We start from the raw sequence: 24059 nt of genomic DNA, 5'->3' as shown, positions 1-24059 counted from the left end.
TTTAAAAATAAAAATTATACAAAAAATATTTTCAGTATTTTTGTCTTCTGTTTTATAGGCCAATAGGATTCATGTTTTCATGCTTTCCTATACTACAGTGATGGCTATAAACTTAATGAAGGCTTAATTCCCATGTAACCACACTACTTGAGGAAATGGGGCTTTTAGGAAAAATAAATATTGTAAGATTTGTAACAAAATTATGAAAGTTGGCAACCTTCGGTTTTGTCTTTTTAGATTATTTTTTTTTTCCTTCTGTTGTTTGTCTTAGGAATTCATGTCTTGTCTTGTCTATACTGCTTTTTGGGGGAGTAGGTGGGTGGGAGGAGATAGAAGACTCTTGGTGATTGAAAATCTGGTAGGATATAGTATCAAAAATACCAGATGAAAGCCCAAGAAGCATAATTATTTTTATTCAGATAGACCTTCCTCAACAATATATAGGCTATTAGAGACATCTTATTTAAAACATCCAATAATTCCTCCAAGAAAACATGGAAGATAGACTTGGCATTCCTGATATTACTAAAATTTAAAAACAGGAAGAAAATGTATGTGGTTTTTGAAAAATGCAGGGCTTCTTTGTGCATCAAAAATAAAAAGACACAAACAAATCCAATTTTTGTCCCTTTGCAGGTCACTTTATCTTCTCACCCATCATCAGCACTGATAAATTTTTGGGACAGTCTTATGCACTTCTTTGTCTAAATTTCATGTAGGAGAAAGGGATAGTAGTAAAAATCTCAGAAGAGGGGTGGAGGGAGAGAGAATATGTATAACCAGCAATTATCTGATCCAGTATAGTAAATTGAATGAAACTTGTGTACTGGATGTGGGGATTGGGATGAGTGGGTGATGGAGCGGGAGTTGTTTAGGGGATAGGTAGTTTGGGAGAAGAATGGATTACTTCTGGGTTAATGGGGAGATAGATATAAGTGGTTGGGCAGGTACTTGTAGAGAAGAGTTCTGAGGGACTAATAATGGTGGTGTTTAATCTGTCCTGTTCAGACTACAATCAGCCAGCTATCATGTCTTGGCCTAGACCAGTGTTTCCCAAACTTGGGATGCTGCTTGTTTAGGGAAAGACCCTGGTGGGCCGGGCCGGTTTGTTTACCTGCCATGTCTGCAGGTCCGGCCAGTCGCGGCTCCCACTGGCTGCAGTTCGCCGCTCCAGGCCAATGGGAGCTCCTGGAAGCGGCGCAGGCCGAGGGACGTACTGGCTGCCACTTCCAGCAGCACCCATTGGCCTGGAACGGCGAACTGTGGCCAGTGGGAGACGCGATTGGCTGGACCTGTGGACACGGCAGGTAAACAAACCGCCCCCCAGGGGCTTTCCCTAAACAAGCAGTGTCCCAAGTTTGGGAAACACTGGCCTAGACCCTTTTGTTAGTTAAGAACTGCACTACCTTGTCAGCCCTTTGAATAATCTCTCTCCTTTAGGATTGTTTTGTTTTGCCAGGAGCCTAGATGCTTGCCAGAGATCTCATTTTTCAGATGGTATTTAGAGTTCTGTGTTAAGTTATGGGAGGAAGAAAATACATGGCTGATGAGCAAGCAACATAGCAGTGAGATACCCATAGGGTTGTTTGCGTGGATTGATTAATTATTCATGGAGAGGGATCTGTGATGGGTTCGTTTCTATGGTATGGGAAAGGTTTGAGCAGAGAAATTTGGTGATTGGCTGGGAGTAGCTGGTTAGTATGGACTTTGCATCCTGCCCTCAGGACCGACGAGACGGGGGGGAAGCCACTACAAATTACCGGGGCCCGGTGGTCCGGAAGGGGGCCTGGGGCCCGGCTTCCCCCCCTCTCGTCGGCCCTGTTTAGCCAGTCTGCCCTTGCTGGGGGGGCCCGAAAAAATTCCAGGCCCGGCTTCCCCCCCCCGCCTCGTCAGCCCTGTTTAACTGGTTTTGCTGAGGGGCCCCAAAAATTTTTTTCACCGGGGCCCGAACCCGCTCTCGGCAGCCCTGCCTGCCCTGGAATTCTAGTTTGGGCATCCTGCTGCAACACCAGCACCTGATAACCATCTTAGGGCTCGTCTACACATCTAAGGTGTTCTGCTTTAACTACATCTGTATAAAAGTACTCATTCCAGTATAGTTTATTCCTGTAGAGGAAGGCAAATAAACTGTATCAGTGTACTACATCTTTATACTGGAATAATTCTGTCCACACTGAAGATTGTACAGGTATAACTAATCTTTAAATATTTTGGTTAGGACTGTGATTTTTTTTTTTTTAAACTAGTACGAAAAGGGTGTGTAGATGAAGCCTTAGTGTGCCTAGAAGGTTGAACAAAGCTGCTGCATAATGGAGAGATAGAGAGCTGACTCAGTGGGCATGGGCATGGATGAGTGCTAGATGGCTGCATCTTAAAACCAAGATAATGTTAATAAGTTGACGGAAGCAATTAGAGGAGTTTGTGAAACTAAAATTGGCACCTTTGATTGAGAGACTGACTGCCATTTCTAGCATAGGTGGCCTAAATGCCCAGACAGCATCTGTGTCCCACAACCCACTGCATCTGATAAAAAGGGACCTTTTGTCACTGATGCATATTATGCCACAATTATCTATGCTTTTGTCATCTCAAGATTAGATTCCTATAGTGCTTTCTACATAAGAGTACACCTTAAGGCCACTCAAACTGAAGCGTGTACAGAATGCCATGGCTGCTTAAGCACATTTTAGGTCAGGAGTACACTAAACCAGTGTTCTCAGATGAGCCCTGGCAGCAAATAGGCTTCTGTATAAAATTCAGTGTGTAGGTGTTAACCTAGAAAACTAGATCTCAAATGATTTAGGGCTATTTGAGAGACTGTCTCTTCCTGCCACAGTTGCAATCAACAGAAATATTCAAGCTGGAGTTCCCTCACTAGACAAAATAGAGCTGCTGATCTAGTATTCTCCATTAAGACCCTTTTGCTTGCTCTCCTCTTGGTCCTTCAGAGCCTAGATTTGCTATGCTTTCAGGCAAAATGCTGAGCCCATCTTTTCGCTCAGACTTCTGTGGGGGAGGTGGGATCTGGTTTGGAATATGGGAGTTTATTTTATATTTAGCTGTCAAGGTGGGATGAGTAATTTTATTTACATTGTATTTTTAATTTGTCTGTTTAAGTTCTTATGACACCCATCACTGTAGTTTGACTGACTATACTGACAGTGTATTTGTCTTTGCAATAACCCTGTGAAATGGATGTATTACTTCTGGAACAGGCACGTAATGGAAGCCTATAGAGGCTTTTGGAAATTTAAATAAATATTTTTCTGACTTTGAATACTTCTATTCTTTTTGTTCAATGCAAGTGTCTATTTCATGATAACATCAAAGAAGATTGAAGAGCATAAATCAAGGAGTACTGAGGAAGGTCAAACAAATTCTTAACTGAGGTCAAAGTGAATTACAAGTAGTATATTATAGTTTGTATTATATATTAAATGTCAAGTTTCCCAATGGAACCCTACAGACAACTATATACAAGAAGCCCACATATCACCACACTTACCTTCATAAATCCTGTAACCACCCAAACACACCAAGAAATTTGTTACCTCCATCCAGGCACTCAGATACCACAGAATATACTCTGAGGAAAATGTCTAGAATACACACCTTAACAGACTCAAAAGCACCTTCACTAAACAAGGACGCTCCATCAAAGAAGTAGAACGGGCCACCCAAATACCCAGAGAGAACTTGCTTCAACACAGAAATAAAACCCCCTCCGACCACACACTCCTAGTTGTCACCTACCAGTCCACACTCGAACCCATACAGGGTATCATCAAACAACTACAATCCATAGTCGATGGGGACCCCATCATGAAAAATCTTTTCTGAACCCCCTATTCTGGCCTTCAAATTACCCTCCAACCTCCTCCATCCGACCAGGATACACCCATACAAAGTGGCACCAGACCCTGCCAGAACAGATGCAAAACCTGCAGACATATCTTCACTGCTACAATGATCAATGGTCCACACAACACACATTTCAAGATCCCCGGGTCCTACACATGCCTATCACAACATTTGGTGTACCTCATCCAGTGCACTAAATGCCCCAATAACAACTGTGGGTGAAACCATACAATCAATACACTCTCAAATGAACTCACACAGGAAAATGATAAAAGACAAAAACACCATGTCGCCTCTGTGTGAACACTTTTCACAAAGTGCTCACTCTATATCTGACCTCTCAGTACTCATCCTTTAAGGATACCTGCACCACACTTCCAAAAGATGAGCCTGGGAGATTAAATTCATAACTTTGCTAGATACTAAAAATCATGGACTGAATAGAGACACTGGATTTGTGTCTTATTACAATAATCTGTAACCCACTAACCACCTCGCCTCAGCTGCTTTCCCCACTCCCTCCTCCCCCTTCCTTTCCTCCCTGTGACTGGGGGGTGTTAATGTGCCTCTTCACCTTGAATATTCCCTTCAAATGTGTTAACTACTTATGCTAAACAATCTGTTCCACCTTGTATTTAGTAGGGAGTTAGTTTCTGAGACCTGAAGAAGAGCTCTGTGTAAGCTCGAAAGTTTGTCTCTCTCACTAACAGAAGTTGGTCCAATAAAAGATATTACCTCATCCCCTTGTCTCCTTAATATCCTGGTACCAACATGGCTACAACAACAGTGCATATAAGTTTCCCACAAAGCCTTCTACTCCTATTCTATTCCTGGGATGATTTTAATAATACTAATAAGTTTTGAAAAGCATTATTACATAATAGGTGACAATCCTGGAATCTTATCTTTGTGACACTCTGAAGCCTAGAATGTCTGTCAGTGTGAAGCAATGGAAACATCTATGAGCGTGGTTGAGAGCTTTTTTTCTGTTCAGAATATCAGCAAATTCAATCATCACTGGGATTCACAGTCCATTAACATCAAGTTCTTAATTTATCAGCCATTTTGATTTTACAAAATATATCCAAGCAACAGCAAGTCATGTATCTATGCCATGTTTGGTTGAGTTATCTCTGACCTATCACTACTCCTACTCTACAGCTAACTTGCATGCAACAGTTTCATTGGTTGTATAAGGAAGGCTGAACAGATGGCGGATTACTTGGCCCAAATGCTGCACCCAGCGGCGCCGACTTTCTAATCTGCTGGGGAGTGCTCAACCCCCCAGCTCTGCCTCAGGCCATGCCCCTACTCCACCCCTTTCCACCCCATCTCTTCCTACCCCCTCCCCTGAGCATGCCCGGCCCTCACTCCTCCCCTCCCTACCCCCCCAGCACCTCTGGCACGCCGCAGAACAGCTGATTGTGGCAGGCAGGATGGGGAGCGGAGGGGAGCACTCATGGAGTCGGTGCCTATGGCTGCACCCATGCAACAGCACTGGCTTTCAGATATTAGTACATGTATAATGAGTGGATGACTTCATGTTTGACTGCATTTTTCTGAGTAACATAGATCTACCATAGAGTGGCTACTTTTTCTATTTCTTCTAATGTCATCAATATAATATAAAAGGGATTTTGCTAATGTTTCACAAAGTGATACATGAAGTCTGTCCTAAAACAAAAGATGAACCCTTATAATTTATTATCTGGTTAAAAGGTAGCTTCAACAATATGACACTAACTTTCCTGTCCCAGTGTACAAACAAAATAAGAACATTACAATTTCTTAGCTAAATTGGTTTTTAGAATATCAAAACTTTTATTTCTCAACAGATGTAAGAAACATGAATGGAAGGGACCTTCGAACGTTCATTACAACTCACAGGACTAGTGACATAGGTATATCTAGTTGAGTTTTTATTCCAGTTTAACTGTTCTATCACAGTCTACAATATAACAATATTTATAAGCTACTGTGTACAATTACATACAATAATGAATGGCACTATAACATTCTGATCTTTGGTATTAAAAAAACCTCTTTTATGATAGAAGATATCATCTGGGGTCATTTTGGAAGCCATTGGGTTTTTTCTTTCGCATTTTATTTATTGTGCTCCTTTGCCAGCTGTAATATGTAAATGTCATAAGATCTGGTTTGTTACTAGGTAAATGTTGTTCATAAAATTATTTGTATTACCTTAGCACCTAGAAGCTAGGTACTAAGATACAAACACAGAACAAAAAGAAGGTCTCTGCCCCCCAAAAGCTAAGTATAAGGGACAACAGATGGATACCGATAGGGGAGTACTAGAAAACAATGGGAAAATATTGGTCAGTGTAGTAGGCAGAGGTCTCAGATTACTACTGGCCTAACCATTGTCAAGTTTTTTGTAGGCATCACAGCAAAGGAGAGCATTAAAGAGGATAATGAGGTAGCTTTGCTGATGTTTACATTAGCATTTTATGTGGTGCTCCTTTGCAACACATACCTCAATATTGGAAGCATCACCCCATGTCATTTTATTTTTAATAATCCATCAGAAGGTATGTTGACACCAAAACATAATAGCAAGCTTTGCTAAATAAGGTAACCTAATGGGATGGGCCTTTTCTTTCCAATCCCTCCTGCATTGAAATCTTGTGTAGGCAGATCCCATTGACTTGAAGGAGTGAATTTTTGAAGCATGATTAAAAGAAGAGGGTTGAGGCTGGGTTTAGAAGGGGGTTCCAGGCATAGGCTACATGAAAGAAGGCACAAAGAAAGGTGTAGAAGAAAGACATGAATAACACAAGCTTCTTAGGGTGAGCAGCAAGGATGTGTAGATTGGAAGGAAATGCGGGTAGAAATATAAAAAGGGAATAAGTTGTGGAGAGCTAGGAAAAGATTACTTCAGTCTCCACCACTGTCATTTCTTGAGCACATGAAAAAAATATATTTAGAAAAAAAATTTCCAGGATGATGGAGGCTTATTACCTGGGGTTGGCATACAATATTATTGCCTTTACCAAACATTGGTAATGGAACAAATATTTTTCAGGTGTTTAATGTAGATACTGCTAAGTAATTATTTCATGGTTGGCAGAAGCATACGTACCTTTATATGTTTCCTTAGTGGTCTCTTTTAATGTATCTTTCTGTGTGAAATGGATGACTGTTAAAGTTCAAGCTCAAAAAAATGAGTGTAGTCTCTCCCATTTCCCCCTGTCCCCTTTCTTTATCCTCTCCCTTTTCTGCCTGTCTGTTAAGTCTCTCCATGGACTCACTTTCTGTTCTTATTCATCTGATACTCCACATTCATTATTACCTCCTCTGCTATTTTTTCCCTTTTTACTTGCCCTCTCACACTGTCGTCATCCCAGATACCCTCTCTCTCACTTAGATTGTTTAGGTGTGAGAGAGGTGAGAGACTGAAGGGAGGGTATTATTCCATTGAAGTTGAGTTGTACCAAGGATGTGTTTTTGCCATCAGTGTCTAAAACTGATTAGCAGTACCACAAAGCAACAGGCAGTGGCTGGGATTTTCAAAGGAGCCTCAGGAAGTTGGATGCCTAATTCCCTTAAGCTTCCACTCCCATAGGCTCATTTGAAAATCCCAGTCAATGTGTCTTGTATCTACCTGCTTGTCTGGATCTTTTAAACGGTGACTGTAGGAATCCAGAAGTCAAATGTTAAAACCTATGTTGCATGCAGTAGGAATTAATTATGTTGTCCTTGAAGTCTGATGGCTTCCCAGATATTCAAAGAAAGTAAATTTATTCCCCCCTCTCCCCAAGTCTACATAATTCAGAATAATGAATTAAATATAATGGAAAATGTTTTCTGTTCTTGTATTGGAAAATCAGTCTGATATATAGCTGAAATAACTCGGTTTCTATAATTCATTCCATTCATATGTAAATAGAACTATTCACTTGACATCTTAGAAGTGATACTGATTCCTTAATTCAGAGTTCATGATAAATATGTCTGAGTAGTTATGAACCAGGAATAACTAAAAGTACATTGTAGCCTGTGTTTTTCTATTATTTTATTAGAATTTACTAAAATTCCAGCAAACTTAATTTAAACTGAATATTATTTATTTATCTGCATTCCAGTAGAGCTTAGGATCTGTAGTCATGAACCAGAACTCATTGTGCTCCTTATGTTAATTTTTGGTGTTGATTGCCAATATCATTGACAAATTGTGAAACTGTTTATGATATCATTTTTACCAGTTTGGAGCTCAGTTTATTTCAGTAGTTACTCCTGATTTGACACTAAAGTGGAATGAAAATCAGATCCACTGAACACAAATTACTTTTAATGTGTAACTATTTTCCTAATATTTTCTTAGCAAAATCATGTGTTTTAAGTACAATACTCTCAATCATCCTGTGAGTTAAGCTTTAATTTTGTGTCCAACATTTAAAAAATGTTTCTACACAATTTGAAATGACTTTTTTATGTTAAAAATAGATAATCTGGTTGTTCGTATGAAAAATGGTCTTTTCAGCCAGAAGTATAAACCTGTTGACTATAAACATCTACATGCACTTACTGAAGAAAAGAAAAAAGCATCTGCTAATATACAATTAAAGGTAAGCTGTTTTTTATTCCTAGTAGAATTCATTTTTTCTGTATAATAATCTTCTCTTAGCTGCTTCAGTTTGTTATTTGTATTGTGGTCTGCTTAGAGGCCTGTATCAGGGACTGGGCCCATTGTTAAGCACCTTACATATGTATAATGAAAAGAAGGTCCCTGTCCCAAGAAGCTTACAGTCTAAGTATATGACAAGGGACAACAAATGCATGGGAGGAGGAGAAAGGTAACAGAGTGTTATTATGATTAGTGCAATAAACAATGGTTACAGCACTCTGAATTTGAAGGAGGACAATATGCTGATTTTCTTTTTATGAGGAGCTTCCCCATGCATAGAGGTCTGCATGAAAGAAAATGCAAAGAAGGGGTATTAAGGAAAGTTGGACTGATGGGTAATAAAGGCTAGTATCCTTGGCAGAGCAGAGGTGAGGGCTGACAACTTGATATCTAATGAGAAATGTTCAGTAGACTCAAATCATGAAAGGTCTTAAAAGTAAAGACAAGTACCTGTGTTTGTCATAAAAAGAAGAAACTCCTGGAGTAGTACCTGTATTAGTGGTGGAAAATGAGGAGCTCATGGAGAGATGCAAAGAGAGAGATGGAGATAACATAGTCAATGTGATGAGCCAAATAGATGAGAATTACAGAAGTGTTTTAAAATCGTTTTAAGAGCAAGATGGCATTTGTGGGAAGGCCAGAAAAGAGGCAGTGACTTCATATATTAACTACTGCAATGAGGACCTGGGCCTGAGTTTTAGCTTTGGGATGAAGAGTAAATATGAGAGATGCTGTAGTGTAGGCAAGAGTTAGACATGACCTGGATATGTCTAATTCCAGAATAGGCACACACATGTTATGGTGATGGGGGATATATAATATAGGTAAAATGTAGGGTGGGAGCAGAGACTTAGTGAAATATTTTACGGACTTCTTGAATAGAAATATTGTAAACTGAACATTCGCTATATGTTAATGTATGCTTTACTTAACAAGTAAGTGGATAAGTGGTTTCTAACAATTTGAAAACAGCATTAGCTGCAATTAAACAAGGTTCATATATAAATAAGTAGCAATATCTTGCTTTAAGATATCTCTAGACAGACAGGGGAAACTGGCTAGTATAAAAACCATTAAAGAGAGAAAAAGAGTTAAACAAAAAATACTGGACATCAATATCAGAGCAGGTTTTCCCCCCAAAAACCTAAAGAAGGTGTTGGTATCCTGCGTTTCTGTGTGTGGTCTTTTCTTTTCTTTTCTTTTCTTTTCCTGAAAACTTTCCTCATCTGTACCTTAATGTAATATTAACATCAATAATTTAATGTACAACTCTCCTCTGAAGAATGACTTTGTAAAAATGGTACTTAATTCTCCCAAAGCTGTATTAGAGAGGAAATGTACTTTTCACAAAAATAAGTTATTGCTCTGAATACATAGGATGCAGATCTGCTGACCAAGATGTCAATTTTTTCAGTCACCTTTCAGAGTAGAACCACACTTTAAGCCCTGCACTATATATTTCTACATTTCTCCCATTTTGGAGGTGCATATTAAGACTATATTTTGGCTTTCTCCCAACATTCCCTAAAGTCTTACAGAGGAAACTCAGGAGATTTTGGTGAATTAGCCCCAAAAGACTACAAGAACAGCTGAGTTTAAAAATAGTGGCTAAATTAAGTTCTAATCCCACTGTTTAGTTACAGTATGGTTTGTTCTGGCTTGCGTTGATGGGTCAGAATCGTCTTATAAAGAGGATAAAAATGTAGCTGAGTCCCTAGACCTCTACCTCGAATAAAGCACTTATTTCAAACCTTCTTGAAAAGTGGTTTGGTCTTTTCTACAAAGGTTCAATTAAACCATATTTATCACTGGAAAGCCACAATAAATCTTAAACATTGTTATATTCTGTTTCATAAGGTTGCTGAGACATGGAAATTGTCTTGCACTGTATTGTGGTTAATTTTGCATGCTTTTTTTTGTACTCAAGTAATTTAAGGAGATTCTTGGATTCATGAGATATCAAGGGTGTCCAGACATACGTGGTTTGATTTTTAGCTTGCAAAGAACTTGGCATAAAAGGAAAAACTGTGCTTTCTATGAGGAAAAGAAAATATACCAGACTCCATAATGTTTTTTAAAAATCACATTTTAAGAAAATAACTTTTAATCCTGGAGAGAGGATGTGGATATTCTGGTAGACTCCTGCCTGCCATTCAGGAGAATGTGCTGCTAGTTCTATATGGCTTCCTTCTTTCCTTTGCAGTTGCTAATAGATTCTTCAGCACAAATATAAAGGTCAGGTACAGAAAAACACAGAAGTAATAATTCCTTGTAAAAGTAGGGCTTTTTTTGGTTTATGGCAGTTTTTACTGATTATTGGTAGGTAATAAAGGTAATAAAATTAAATTTCAAAAGAAACTGACATCAGTCATTCACTATAATAGTTTCTTTTGGGTTAGGACTATCGTTACATAGAGCATAAAAGAAAACTAAATCATTATGAACTATGCTCACCCTCCCCTCCCACAGTAACATCCAATGTGGCTATATTGTTTTTTCCCAGATAACTGCAAATGCAGTAAGACAGTACATCCCTGGGTTTCATCCCTCCTAATGTGGCCTGATCATTGTCAGCCCAAACTTCACCAATTACTCTGCATAAATCCCAATCTCATGGAACGCCTTCCATAGAGCTCTTGGGAAGGGCAGGGGAGATGCCGTGCTGCAGAAGCAGCTGATTCCCAACTTCTATGTGGGAGGGATGTGCCCGCGTGAGTGGATCTTGTCTGGCAAACGCAAGGCCTGATTCTGAGTCTTTATTTGAGTAAACTTCCCAAAGAAGTCAATGGGAAATTTTGTCTAAAAATTGCAGGATAAAGTCCTGTTTAGAAGATTAAGGAGTTCTTGTAGATTGCAATTCAGAATTTCAGTGACCAGCACTTAATAAATGTAATATGTTACTTAGCAAAGTAACCTTAGCAGGGCCAGCTCTGGCTTTTTTGCCGCCCCAAGCAAAAAAAAACAAAACAACCCGTGCGGGGTGGCTGGAGTCAGGGTGCCAGGGGCAGCGGAGTGCGTGCTCCGGCTAGCGGAGGGGAGGGAGGGGGAGGGAGGGGGGGAGAGAGAAAAGGGGGGCGGCCAGGGCTTCCTTCAGCCGGGGCACTCACCACTTGGCCCCTCCCGCCTCACCACCTGCCGGGAGGGCTCCACGCCGCTCTGGTTGGCGGGGAAGGAAGGACGCGGGCTGCCCTGCCGGGCTTGCTGCAGACCTGGCACCGGTTGGGGCAGACGGCGCGTGCAGCCCACTCCCAGCAGGGCGCTCCCCTCCTCCGCGCTGCCGCCCCCTACAGGGTGGCCGGAGCGGCGAACCAAAAAAAAAAAAGAAAGGAAAAAAAAAGGGGGCGTGCGTGCCACCCTAGGATTGGACAGAATGTCACCCCTTAGAATCTGCCACCCCAAGCACGAGCTTGCTCCGCTGGTGCCTGGAGCTGGCCCTGAACCTTAGGTTTTTATGTGGTATGTTGTATTTTTGCTTTATGCATTTTAGTTATATTTTGCGGATGTTATTTGTTAAACCTTAATCAGAATATATGCAGTATTGTCTGTTGGGCCTCAGGACAAGGAAAGGAATCTTGCAAAAAGAAGTTGTGAGCAAAGAGGTGACATTGAATGAGAGCAGGAATACTTGTCTCCTTTATAGTATAGTTTCCTTTAATGGTACGGGTATAATTTATCAAAAGAGTTGGCAGATATTATTACTTCATGAGCTGGTAGCATAGAATTCTGTTGAGCTCATTCAAACTTAAAACTAAATTTTAGTCTTATGTCTTTTGGTATTTCATTTTTCACAAGTCTCTTCCAGTCAAGTAGGCGGTAAAACTGTACATTGAAACCTGCACAATATCAAAAAGGTGTTCCCCTATGTTGCTTTTTTTGTTAAGGGCTATGAATATTTAACTCATGGTCTCCCAGTTCTCAGCTCAGCATACCTTTTCCTTACTTGATAGGGGGGTCTCTTTTTCCCCCTCTTTGGGTCTGTCAGAGGAGTAGTGGTTGGGGCTCCCAGAGGAAAGGAGATACAAGCTCCAGTGATGGTAGCTCACAAGACTGTCAAAGTTGTCTGACTTTGACAAAGGGGCCTTTGCTTTGAGCAGCCATGGCTGGAACAGTGGAACAGATTTGTTGTTTGACAAGCTGACCCTGGCCCTCAGAATGTGGGCACTGTTGTGCTGGACTGAAGGAGGATAATAACAGACACACTGAGGCTCCCTTTCCACTATAATTTGCTTCTCCTGGTCCTCTGTACTCTGCTGTTTCCCTTTCCTCCATATCCCACAGCATAGAGAAGCTGAGGGAAATTTTGTCTCCCATTCCATCCAAAACCTCCCTACTCTTGCTGTATTCAATCCTCCCTTCTCCCCCCCTCCCCCCCAAAAAAAACCTCCGTACACAAAAACTTTATTTAAAAGGGATTAATTAGTTGGTTAAATTTGACATCCACTCCCCAAGACAAATCATTAAAAGCAAGGAAATGCCAAATTAGGGGACTCTTCTTAACTATACCCTAATCCCCACTCAGGACATTTCTTTTGACAGCGACAGGCTCTGCACCTTCACAATGAACTTCCTCCTTCCTCCAACAGATGAGGGAAAACACAGCATGTTTATTTACTTCACTTTTCTCACAGATCCTACTGAGTGCCCCTTCCTGGCCATGCATTAGAACTGCTGTGAGGGAAATCCAAGCCCCAGGATGTTTCAAGCCCCAAACTCACGGTCCAGCCCGGAGCCCCACTGCCAAGCGCTGAATTTATTGGAATTTTGTACAAGTCACTGAGGTCTTTGTAAAATCATGGAATCCATGACCTCTGTGACAGAGTTGTAGCCTTAATTATAGTGGATCACAAACGGAATATGACCCAACAATGTGATGTAGTTACAAAAAAGACAAATATCATTCTGGGATGTATTAATAGGAATCATATGTAAGACATGGAAGGTAATTATTCCATTCTATTTGGCACTGGAAATGTGTCATCTGGAATATTGTGTCCAGTTTTGTATGCCATACTTCAAGAAAGATGTGGATAAATTGGAGAGTCCAGAGGAGAGGAACAAAAATGACAAAAGGTTTAGAAAACCTGACCTATGAGAAAAGGTTGAAAGAATTGGACATGTTTAGTCTAGAGAAGAGAAGGCTTAGGGGGGAACCTGATAAGTCTTCAAATACGTTAAGCAGTGTTATAAAAAGGATTGTGATCAATTGTTCTCCATGGCCATAAAGGAGAACACAGTAGCGTAGCTAGGGTGGAAGTATTCTGCTTAGTTTGCAGCAAGAGAGGCGTAGGTTAGATGTTAAGAAAAACTTCCTAATTATAAGAATAGTTTAACTGGAACAGGTTATCTAGAGAGGTTTTAGAATTCCTGTCATTGGAGGTTTATAAGAACAGATTAGACAAACATCTGTTAGGGATGATCTATGTCAGTGGTTCTCAAACTTTTGTATTGGTGACCCCTTTCGGCAAGCCTCAGAGTGTGATCCCCCCTTATATATTAAAAACACATTTTTTTCATATTTAACACTATTCTAAATGCTGTAGGCAAAGCGGGTCTTGGTGGTGGAGGCTGACAGTTTGCAACCCCCGTATAATAATCCCCAGTTAAAGCCCCTCATCTATGTATACTTGGTCCTGCCTCAGTGCAGGGGGCTGGACTAGATGACCTTTCATGGTCCCTTCTCAGCGTACATTTCCATGATTTTTATATACTTGAAGTATGTTGTATTGTACTTCATCTTTTATATTATCCTGAGGATGATGAAGATATCACTCCTTTATATCATTGTTTATATTAGAGTTTGTCTATGTGATGCTTTAAGTTTGCATTATAAGGATGTAAATTTTAGTCCATACTAGCACATTGCACACTAACTGGTCTGTGCAGATCCTGCTGGCACATCTAAAAGTTCCCTAGCACATGTTAATTGTTTGAAATGGGAGTCCATTCATGTGCACTAGGGAACTTTTAGTGCCTGCCAGCAGGGTTTACACAGGCCAGTTAGTGTGCAATACTAGTGTGCTAGTGTGGACTAAAATGTACACCCTTTAGGTGCAGACAAAAGCACTGTGTAGATAAGACTTGTGTGTATTAAATTAGGGCAGTTCTCATTAATAAGCCTTCTTTTGGGCCAGATTGTGAAGCCCTTTTTCATGTTAGTAATCACTCTTAAGTAGCCCCTGTGACAGGTTCGGTCACAGAGACCCCCTTGGCATTGTCACCTGATGTGCTGGAATTACTTCTGAGCCCATTTTTCCTGATGGCTTGGAACTTCAGAACCCTTCTTTGTTGAGCCAGACACGCTAGTCTGCCACAACACAGACCTAGGTCTGAACCCTCCCCCCGCCTCCCTACCCCAAAGCTGCAGGCTTTAACTGAAAATCACTCAGCAGGTTAGCTAGCTCCAGCACCCAGACACGCAGCTCCCAGTGGGATCCAAACCCCAAATAAATCCATTTTACTCTGTATAAAGCTTATACAGGGTAAACGCATAAATTGTCCATCCTCTATAACACTGATAGAGAGATATGCACAGCTGTTTGCTCCCGCAGGTATTAATCACTTACACTGGGTTGGTTAATAAACAAAAGCGATTTTATTAAGTATAAAAGTAGAATTTAAGTGGTTTCAAGTAATAACAGACAGAACAAAGTAAGTTACCAAGCAAAATATAAGAAAACACGCAAGTCTAAGCCTAATACATTAAGAAACTGAATACAGGTAAATCTCACAGAGATGTTCCAATAGCTTCTTTCACAGAATAGACTTCTTCCTAGTCTGGGCCCAATCCTTTCCCCGGTACAGTTCTTGTTAGTTCCAGCTCAGGTGGTAACTAGGGGCTTTTTCATGATTCAGCCCCCTTTGTTCTCTTCCACCCACTTTTATATCTTTGGCATAAGGCGGCAATCATTTGTCTCTCTCTGGGTTTCCACCCCTTCCTTCTAAATGGAAAACCAACAGGTTTAAGATGGATTTCAGTATCATGTGACGTGTTCACATCTCCTGTGAGACTTCATTACTCACTGGCTGGCACCCAGGTATACAGAAAGGCTTACAAGTAAACAGAGCCATTTACAACCAATTGTCCTGGTCAGTGGGAGCCATCAAGATTCTAAACCACCATTAATGGCCCACACTTTGCATAATTACAATAGGACTTCAGAGTAATACTTCATATTTCTAGCTACAGATACAAGAATGATACATTCATACAAATAGGATTAACACACTCAGTAGATTATAAGCTTTGTAATGGTGCCTTACAAGAGACCTTTTGGCATAAAGCATAGTTCAGTTACATTATATTCATACTCATAAGCATATTTCCATAAACATATGGAGTGCAACGTCACAGCCCCATTCACTTCAATAAGATTACATAAGTGCTCACAAATGTAAGTAAGAGCTCAACAGTCTGGCATTATATGAGGTGAAAGTAATTTGTAGAAAACTAAAAGTGACTCTCTGCTCAAAGATATTTTTAACTCAGCTATGTTTGAAAGACTTAAATATTTGCTAGTTTTTAAAGTGAAAAATATTAGTTTTAAAATAGGGTTTTTACTTTATCACTCGATGGATAAAAAGTTATGCTAGTTAACAAAGGGCAAAATTATCACTTGCCTTATCTGCCCTTGTAGGGACAGAAGAGTTATAAATTGTCTCCTTCCTCCCTTATGTGGACTGCTTGTATCACTGATCCAGTTGTGTGCACTGCGAAGGACGAAGAGACAAGCGCCTAGGAGATAGGAGCAATTTCTCAATTTAGATCAAAATGTTGTTTCTCACTAGAGTTGGTTGAAAAGTGGAAATAATTTTTTGTGAAAAAAATCTGAAAACTTCATTTTTTTTTCTACATATTTCCAATAGAAATGATTTTTCATTCATCAACATTCTTTGAACATTTTCAGCTAAAAAAAATTATTTTACATTGGCTGGGGGTGGGAGTGTCAACTTCCCTTTTTCCCCTTTTTCACTCTCTCTCTTTCGTCTCCCCTTTCCTTTTTCCATTTTGCCACTGAATAAGGGGAGTGGGAGCAGAAAGATTTAAAGGTGTGTGGGGGGGAATAATTTTAAAAAAGCACTGACTTTTTTTTGCTTTTCCTTTGTTTAATTTTCATCAAAAAATGGAAAAACTAAAGTAAAGCCTTCATGAAAATTTCCTACGTCATTTTTTATAAGAAAAATTTGTTTTAAATTTTCAGTCAGCTCTGTTTCTCACAAAGATGTGCTTGCGAGGGCACATAGGTTCATGCAACCTAGTATCAACTGTTTATTTGGGGAAGCCATTTTGTAAATATACCAAACTAATTTCAATACTAGTAAGAATTTTTTCTTTTTGCTTTTTCACACAGGTTAAAAGAGTAGAACAAGTTTCAAAAATTAACAAAGAACAAATGCTGCTGAAACAGCACCACCAGATCTGGTGGCAAGAGCATAAACGACTGAGTGAGAACAGGTAATAACTGGGAAATCTTAGAGATTATAAAAGAAATACTTCGATAGCAAAAATGTTGGTATAGACTGCTTGTTTGAAAGAAAAAGTAACTCCTCGCTTAACGTTGTAGTTATGTTCCTGAAAAATGCGACTTTAAGCGAACGATGTTAAGCGAATCCAATTTCCCCATAAGAATTAATGTAAATAGGGGGGGTTAGGTTCCAGGGAAATGTTTTTCACCAGACAAAAAACTATATATTATATAGATATACACACAGTATACGTTTTAAACAAAAAATTTAATACTATTCACAGCTATGATGATTGTGAAGCTTGGCTGAGGTGGTGAAGTTAGAGGGTGGAAGAGGGAGGGATATTTCCCAGGGAATGCCTTGCTGCTAAATGATGAACTAGCACTCGGCTGAGCCCTCAAGGGTTAACACAGTGTTGTTAATGTAGCCTCTCACTCAAGGCAGCACGAACACGAGAGAGGGGAGACAGCATAGCAGACAGAGACAGACACACACCTTGTGTGTGGGAGAGAGAGAGAGATGCATACTGCCCCTTTAAGTAAGCTGACCCACTCTTAAGTGCATTGTCTTTTTAAGTGCATCAGGAAGTTCAGACAGCAGCTGCTGCCCCAAGCTCGCTCTGTCTTTCTCCGTCTGTGTCCCCTCCCTGCTGTATATGGAGAAGGGGTAAGCGGGGTGCAGGAGCAGGGGGGAGGGGGACACCCTGACATTATCCCCCCACTTCCCTGTCTGCACAGCAAGCAGGAGTCTCTGGGAGCAGCTCCAAGGCAGAGGGCAGGAGCAGTACATGGCAGTGGGGGGAGGGACGGCTGAGCTGCCGATTGATAGCTTGCAGGGCAGCTGCAGCACAGGGAACTTAGGGGGAGCTGATGGGGGGCTGCCGGTCCACCCTGGTTACAAGCCCCCATCAGCTAGCTGCAACGGGCTGCTCTTCCTGCAAGCAGTGGACAAAGCAGGCGGCTGCCAAACGATGTTAGAAGGGAGCATTGCACAACTTTAAACGAGCATGTTCCCTCATTGATCAGCAACGTAACAACGAAACAACATTAACCGGGACGACTTTAAGTGAGGAGTTACTGTAATCGAATAGCAGTAGGTGTAGAGTATTTGAAAAGAGTGGGAGATTGTAACTACCCACGTCTAAACTGAGTTTACAGATAAGAAAAAGATAGGTAAAGACAGGGAGGGTGGGGTGTTCTGTCTCAGTCACATATTCACAGCCAAATATTTGGCTATCAATCAATATCTGAGCAGCCTAGAACGTATTGGAATATTGGCAACTCCGCACTCCGGAGCCCCTAATGTTTAATTCTTTATAAATGGTCACATTCTGTCCTCAAATATGATATGCAACTCACACTTATTTCAAAAAGAGTGGTATGGTCATTGCTTATATCTGAAGGCATGATTTGGCCCTAATTAATAATGGTGAATAAGCTTCTTGCTGCCACTGCACTACTAATGTACTTCAGAAGATATTTCTTCATTTTGTTGAGGTAAAATACGGAAATACCATCAGGTTTTTCCTTGGAATTATATATTTGACTGCCTCCTAGGTTTTATTTTTTCCCCAAAGTGTTTAGATGACATGATGCCTGATTCTGCAAGCACTTTGCATACAAAACTCAAGTAGAAATGGGCCCTTAATGCTCTGAGGGTCTGCATTTATCACCACCCTCCGCTGATCAGTAGCAGCACTCTTGTCCAAGGGATGGTAGTTTCCATAGCCAACCTCAGATCAGCTTTTAATCCTGCAAATCTCTTCTAGGAGAGTGTAATTCAAGGTGTCTTTTTCCCCCCACTTCTCTTGAATGCAAAGGAGACTTATTCTACTCTTCTCTTGTAGAGCAGCCTAAAGTTAAAGTATCCTACTGCTTTTGTAGAGTACTTTCATTTTTGCCTAGCAAGGTCACTAGACCTTTGTGACTGAATGACTAGTAGTGGGTCTTATTGTGGATCATAGAGAATCAGTGGGAGGCATGGAGACATCATGCCTACTCTCCAATTTTGTGTCCCCAAGCCTTGCTCCTGTCATTCAGAAACAGTGCAGCCCCAGTGGAGTTGCAGTATCCGGGACCCCTCTGGATAGGGTTGCCTCCAGGGATTGGCATGACAGAGGGGAATCCAAAGGAAAGTGGTCTTTTCTTTGGAATAGGCATGGTGCCAGAGGGCCTGATATGTATCCTGTATTCTGCTGACTTGCCTAATCTCTGCCCCAGCCCACCTAATTGCCTTCTATACAGAGTCTTCCCCCTATTCAATTATAACATTAATTGTATGTAGGGCGGTGGTTGTTTTCTATCTTTGTTTATATGAGTAAGAAATTAAAGTTTTTGCATAAGTTTCAATTATACATTTCAGACATAAAGTGGAAGCAGAAATACAAACTTTCCTTGATGAAGGGAGCCTTGAATGTGAATTTCTTTTGGATATGTGGGACTTGGGTAAGAATTTTCACTTGATTTCTTGATTAATTTAAGTGGGGTTTTTAAAAACAAATGTATTCACCATTTCAGATAAACTACAGAACAATGTAGTAAATATTTGTTTTTTTTTTTTTGAGAAAGCTTTATGTTTAACTGTCTATAGCACATAAGTTAACAAAGGAACGGGATACATATCAAACAAATACAGTAGATCCCATCTGGCAACTGAGAGAGGATTTGAAATACAGGCTGTCTGAAATGCAGTGCTACTCTTCACAGAAATCCTGCATGGAATATGAGTTTATTCCAATCAAGGTGTTAGAGCAGGTTGGTAACTTCACTTTTACAGTTCGTTGCTGTTTTGAATTTTATAATATTTTCTTTTGCTTATTATTTTTTTGAGGGAGAGAAAAAAGTTTCAAAGCCTTTTAAAAGAAGTGTGAAATGTAATCTTAAGATGCATATACTATCGGAAAATGTTGTCGCTATTAATTTTTAAGGCCATGATCAACAACCTCAGTGCACCTGATTATTCTCACACTTACACCAGTGTAAATCTGGATTAATTCTGGGGAAGTTACACTTGTGTAAAACTGGTGTATGGTAGAAGAAAATTAGGCTTTGCTTCTAAATGACAGTTTTGATATGAAGAATATTAGTTTTAACTGTTAATATTTCATAAAACTAGGTAGACTTTGTGAAGGAACAACAGAAAACAATTTTGGAATTACTTAATGAAGAAAAATTGGCTTTGGAACAAGAGCTTGAAGACTGTAAGACTAAAGTAAGAGAATGGTCACATTTCCAAATTAATTGAGTTACTCCACAACATAAAAAAATGTATTTGACCACTGATAACTGATTTTTTTTTCTTTCAGGTACTAATATACTCTTTTGAAGAGAAAACTGGCCTTTTTCATGAAGTTCCTATACAGTTACTGGCCTTGGAATGTCCATACCCCGATTTGAAGTCTTCAATCCTTAATGAATTCCATAAATTTGCAGATGAATATTGGTCTAAACTTCAAGAGATTGATCAACAGTTAAAAGTAATATCCAGGTAATAAAATCTGTTTTGATTCATTTTTTGAGGGCAGGATAACAAACTGTTCTGTGTTCTGTCATCTCCAGAGACTGTAGTTCCTTTTTGTAGGAGAATTATTCCTTTTGTTGAGTAGAATACATAGTTGACTCACTATCCAGTTCTATGGGATTAAATAGTCAATAACTATTTGCACAGCAGAGAGAATTGCAACTCTTTTCAAAAGAACTTGCCTGAAATAATAAGCAAAACTCTTTATGGATTAATGAACCAACAGTATGACGTATAGCAAATGTCATCTTCACAGGCTTTGTCCTTCTATGGATAGAAATTCCTTTGAACGTTATTTTTGTATGGTAATTATTTCACATTAGGAAAAAACATTTGCACTTCCTTCCTTAGGGAAATCTAAAATATAAACACTCGTGTGACAGCAGAGTCCTAATCTTTTCATGAAGTGCAGATCATTGCAGCAGTAGATTACCATGAAGACATATTATAAAAGCTATTTATAGGTCTAGTTTGGAGCTCTTTTAAAGGGACCATTAAAAAAAGAGAATTAGCTGCCCCCAAGAGGTAGGTCTTTAAGACTGTTTGTTTTTTGTTTTGTTTTGTGTTTGCACCTAGCTCAGTGGAGTACTGGTCCATGTCTAAAACTTGTACAGGCTACAGTAGTAAAAATAGTAACAACAAAAATGATGAGAATTGATAACATTGGTATTGTATAACTCTTTTTAGAAATATTATTTTATTTTAGGGATAGTAGAGACCAAATGTTTAATTACAAGGCTATAATTTTGTTTCAAAATTCTGATAACTATGGAGTACTTTATAAAGAGTTTGTCTACATGAACAATTAGACTGTGGCAATCTGGTGTGTGAATCTACCCTGCACTAGCGTGCCATGCTCTAACTGTTCATGTGCACTCTGCTGATGCACATTAACAGTTCATTGGAGTGCTTTGAGCTAGTCCTGTTTCAGCAGGGTGCACGTAAACAGTTAGAGCATGGCAGGTTAGTGCTCACCCATACCCTAGCTTGCCATCGTCTGATGTGTAGAGAAGCTCTAAATTTACTCTCAGCTGAATTTGAGAACCCTGAAATAGAATTACAAAGTCTTAAAATTTAGTTAGCTGTTCCAAACATAGTTCAGAATTATGTGTGTTGCCCCTTTTTCATATAAGTGTTGGGGGGTGTGCATCTTATATTAGTTACTCGCTAACTCCAAGGAAAAGGTAAAATCCCCCTGTCAGTGGATGGATGAAAGAGACTTATAAGAGATAAAAGTCAGGCTCAGATGCTGAGATAGCTGTTATTCCTTTTCTTGGTAGAGTTGGAATAGGTGAGTGTTTCATTTCTTGTTTAAGAAATGAAAAAATAAGTAAATATTACAGATAATGAAAACTACCAAACTGCATAGTTGAGGAAACAGCAAATTATGAAATTGAGGCTACTATTGGTAGGTAGCATTTTTAATTTGAGAGGCTGGATTATGTAGTTTTATTAAATTAAAGCCTCCTTTTTACTGCTGCTGGGACATATATTTTGTTATAGAAAATCCTGAAATATGCCACAATCAAACTGCTGAGTCTGTAAACACCTTTTTTACCTCAAGCTCTAAGGATACAGGCAAATGTCTAAATTATCTAAATAACTGAAAGAGGAATTGAATATTAAACTACTTATTTGTATATTCAAAATGTGCATACTGTGCAGTGTCCTTTCAAATGAATAAAATATCAGAGTATGTCAAGTAAATCTAGCCCCGCTGTATAGTTGGATGTGTCTGGTACAACAATCAGCAATCATATGGTTGACATGCTAGGGAAGTTGACATCTCATTCAGTGGTATTGTTGCAGTCTGTCTATCTGCAGATTCAACAGCGCATCCAGTTTACATTGTTCTGGCTATTGTAAAGGATATCTGGGGATTATGAGTTGAAGAGGGTAACTTCCCTTATGAGTTGTTTATATTCTTTAGAGGATATAAAGCTAGGGATTAACTCTTGGTAAATCTGCTTCAGAGGAAGCAGCTGCCTGAGAGGAGTTATTATGTATAGGACAATTGCCATGTTTCAGTTCTGAAACCAAATAATGGTTATAGACACTTCTAGTGGAAAAAAGATGTGTATGAAAGCAAGTGCCACATTTAAAATTTGGGCCATGTTTTCACCATGATAAAAGTCTGACATCTCTTGGCATCTAGAGAGGTGTGGTATCTGTTTAAATATTATCTGTAGTGTACTCAAACTTTCACATATTTTAGATGATATATTGGATATTCACGAAAGCTAAACTAAAACTATATGTTCCAGGACATTCTGCCTGGCTATGTGCAACACCCCTAATGTATCTGAAGGGAAAAGTATGTATGAATCCCCAGGAGGCTGAATCATACTTTCTCTGACTGTCTATGCGAAGCTGATGAACCTTGTCATGGAGCTGCAGAACTTCAGTTGAAAGTCATAAGTGGATCAGGATGAATCACAAACTTCTTCCTGAAGGTCCTCCAGATCTCTTCTTGGAGACCTAAAGAACTTCTCCATTTCCCTTCTCATGAAGGTGGAGATCCATCAGTGAGAGTAATTCGTCATTGGAACAATTTGCCTAGAGACATGGTGGATTCTAGTCACCTGAAATATTGAAATCAAGACTGGATATTTTTCTGAGAGATTTATTTAGAGTTATGAAATTGATGGAGATGTTACTGGGTGTGGTTCTATGGCCTGCTATGTAGATGGTCAGACTAGATGATGATAATGTTCCCTTCTGACCATTGAATCTGAGAGTCATTTTATTTAAAATAAATAAAATTGGCAGGTCTTAAAATATTTCTTTACCAAGAATGAAGATGAATCTTTGTGGGGGTTTTTCTCCTCTTGCATCCCATGCAAAATTGTCAGCTTTAGCACTATAAATAGTCAATTTAGTCAATTATAGTAGCCTAGAAATGCAGGAAAATGTGAACAAGTATCTTTGGGAAGGTACAAAAAGCTTCCTTTATCTCCATCATATGATAGCTTATTGCTAGGGTTCAAATTGTTACCAAACATGATTACCAGCTGTCATGGTGGGACACTTCGTGTCCATTAGAGCTGGGCAAACTAATTGTAGGAAAAAACTTTCTGATTAATTTAGCCCTTTTTACTCTTTGAATAATTACAAATACATTTGCAGAATTGCACATAATTTGCAAACACTGTAATAGAAATTCTTATAGCCTCTAGTTATGCAAAGTATTTACCTCAACTACAACATGAACTATTGGTCACTAAATTCAGATGGTACTGTTTCTACTCCCAGACTTAATGGCTAGAGTATTATAAGCAGGGGAGGTCACTTCCTGTAATATTCTTATGCAGATACTCAAATTTGTGTTTGAATATGGATATTCACACCCAAAGTAGCCTCAAACATTCATGTGATGAAAAACCGTGTCTGAGAAAAAGTGAACAAAAAGATCAAGAACAAATGGCTATTCTGAAAGTTTGCAAACAATTGTTTTGTCTCACTCTAGTGTTCTCCCTTAATGTACTATTGCAACCATGCTATAGTCATAACATAGTACAGGGGTCGGCAATGTTTGGCATGCGGCTTGCCAGGGTAAGCACCCTGGCGGGCC

The 24059-nt window shown here is 39.6% G+C and overlaps 1 protein-coding gene across 1 annotated transcript in view; it reads left to right on the top strand.

The window, feature by feature from the left end:
• CCDC148 (coiled-coil domain containing 148) overlaps positions 1-24059 on the top strand; it is a 129979-nt gene that overhangs the window by 26891 nt on the left and 79029 nt on the right. Inside the window, exons 2-8 of the mRNA XM_034786398.1 lie at positions 5697-5762; positions 8326-8447; positions 16855-16958; positions 19331-19413; positions 19559-19722; positions 20084-20179; positions 20274-20455. Coding sequence (XP_034642289.1) covers positions 5697-5762; positions 8326-8447; positions 16855-16958; positions 19331-19413; positions 19559-19722; positions 20084-20179; positions 20274-20455 — 817 coding nt within the window. The remainder of the gene's footprint in view (positions 1-5696; positions 5763-8325; positions 8448-16854; positions 16959-19330; positions 19414-19558; positions 19723-20083; positions 20180-20273; positions 20456-24059) is intronic.

This window comes from Trachemys scripta, chromosome 11, assembly GCF_013100865.1.
Source record: "Trachemys scripta elegans isolate TJP31775 chromosome 11, CAS_Tse_1.0, whole genome shotgun sequence".
NCBI lineage: Eukaryota > Metazoa > Chordata > Testudines > Emydidae > Trachemys > Trachemys scripta.
This window is presented reverse-complemented; position numbering and strand designations above follow the sequence as displayed.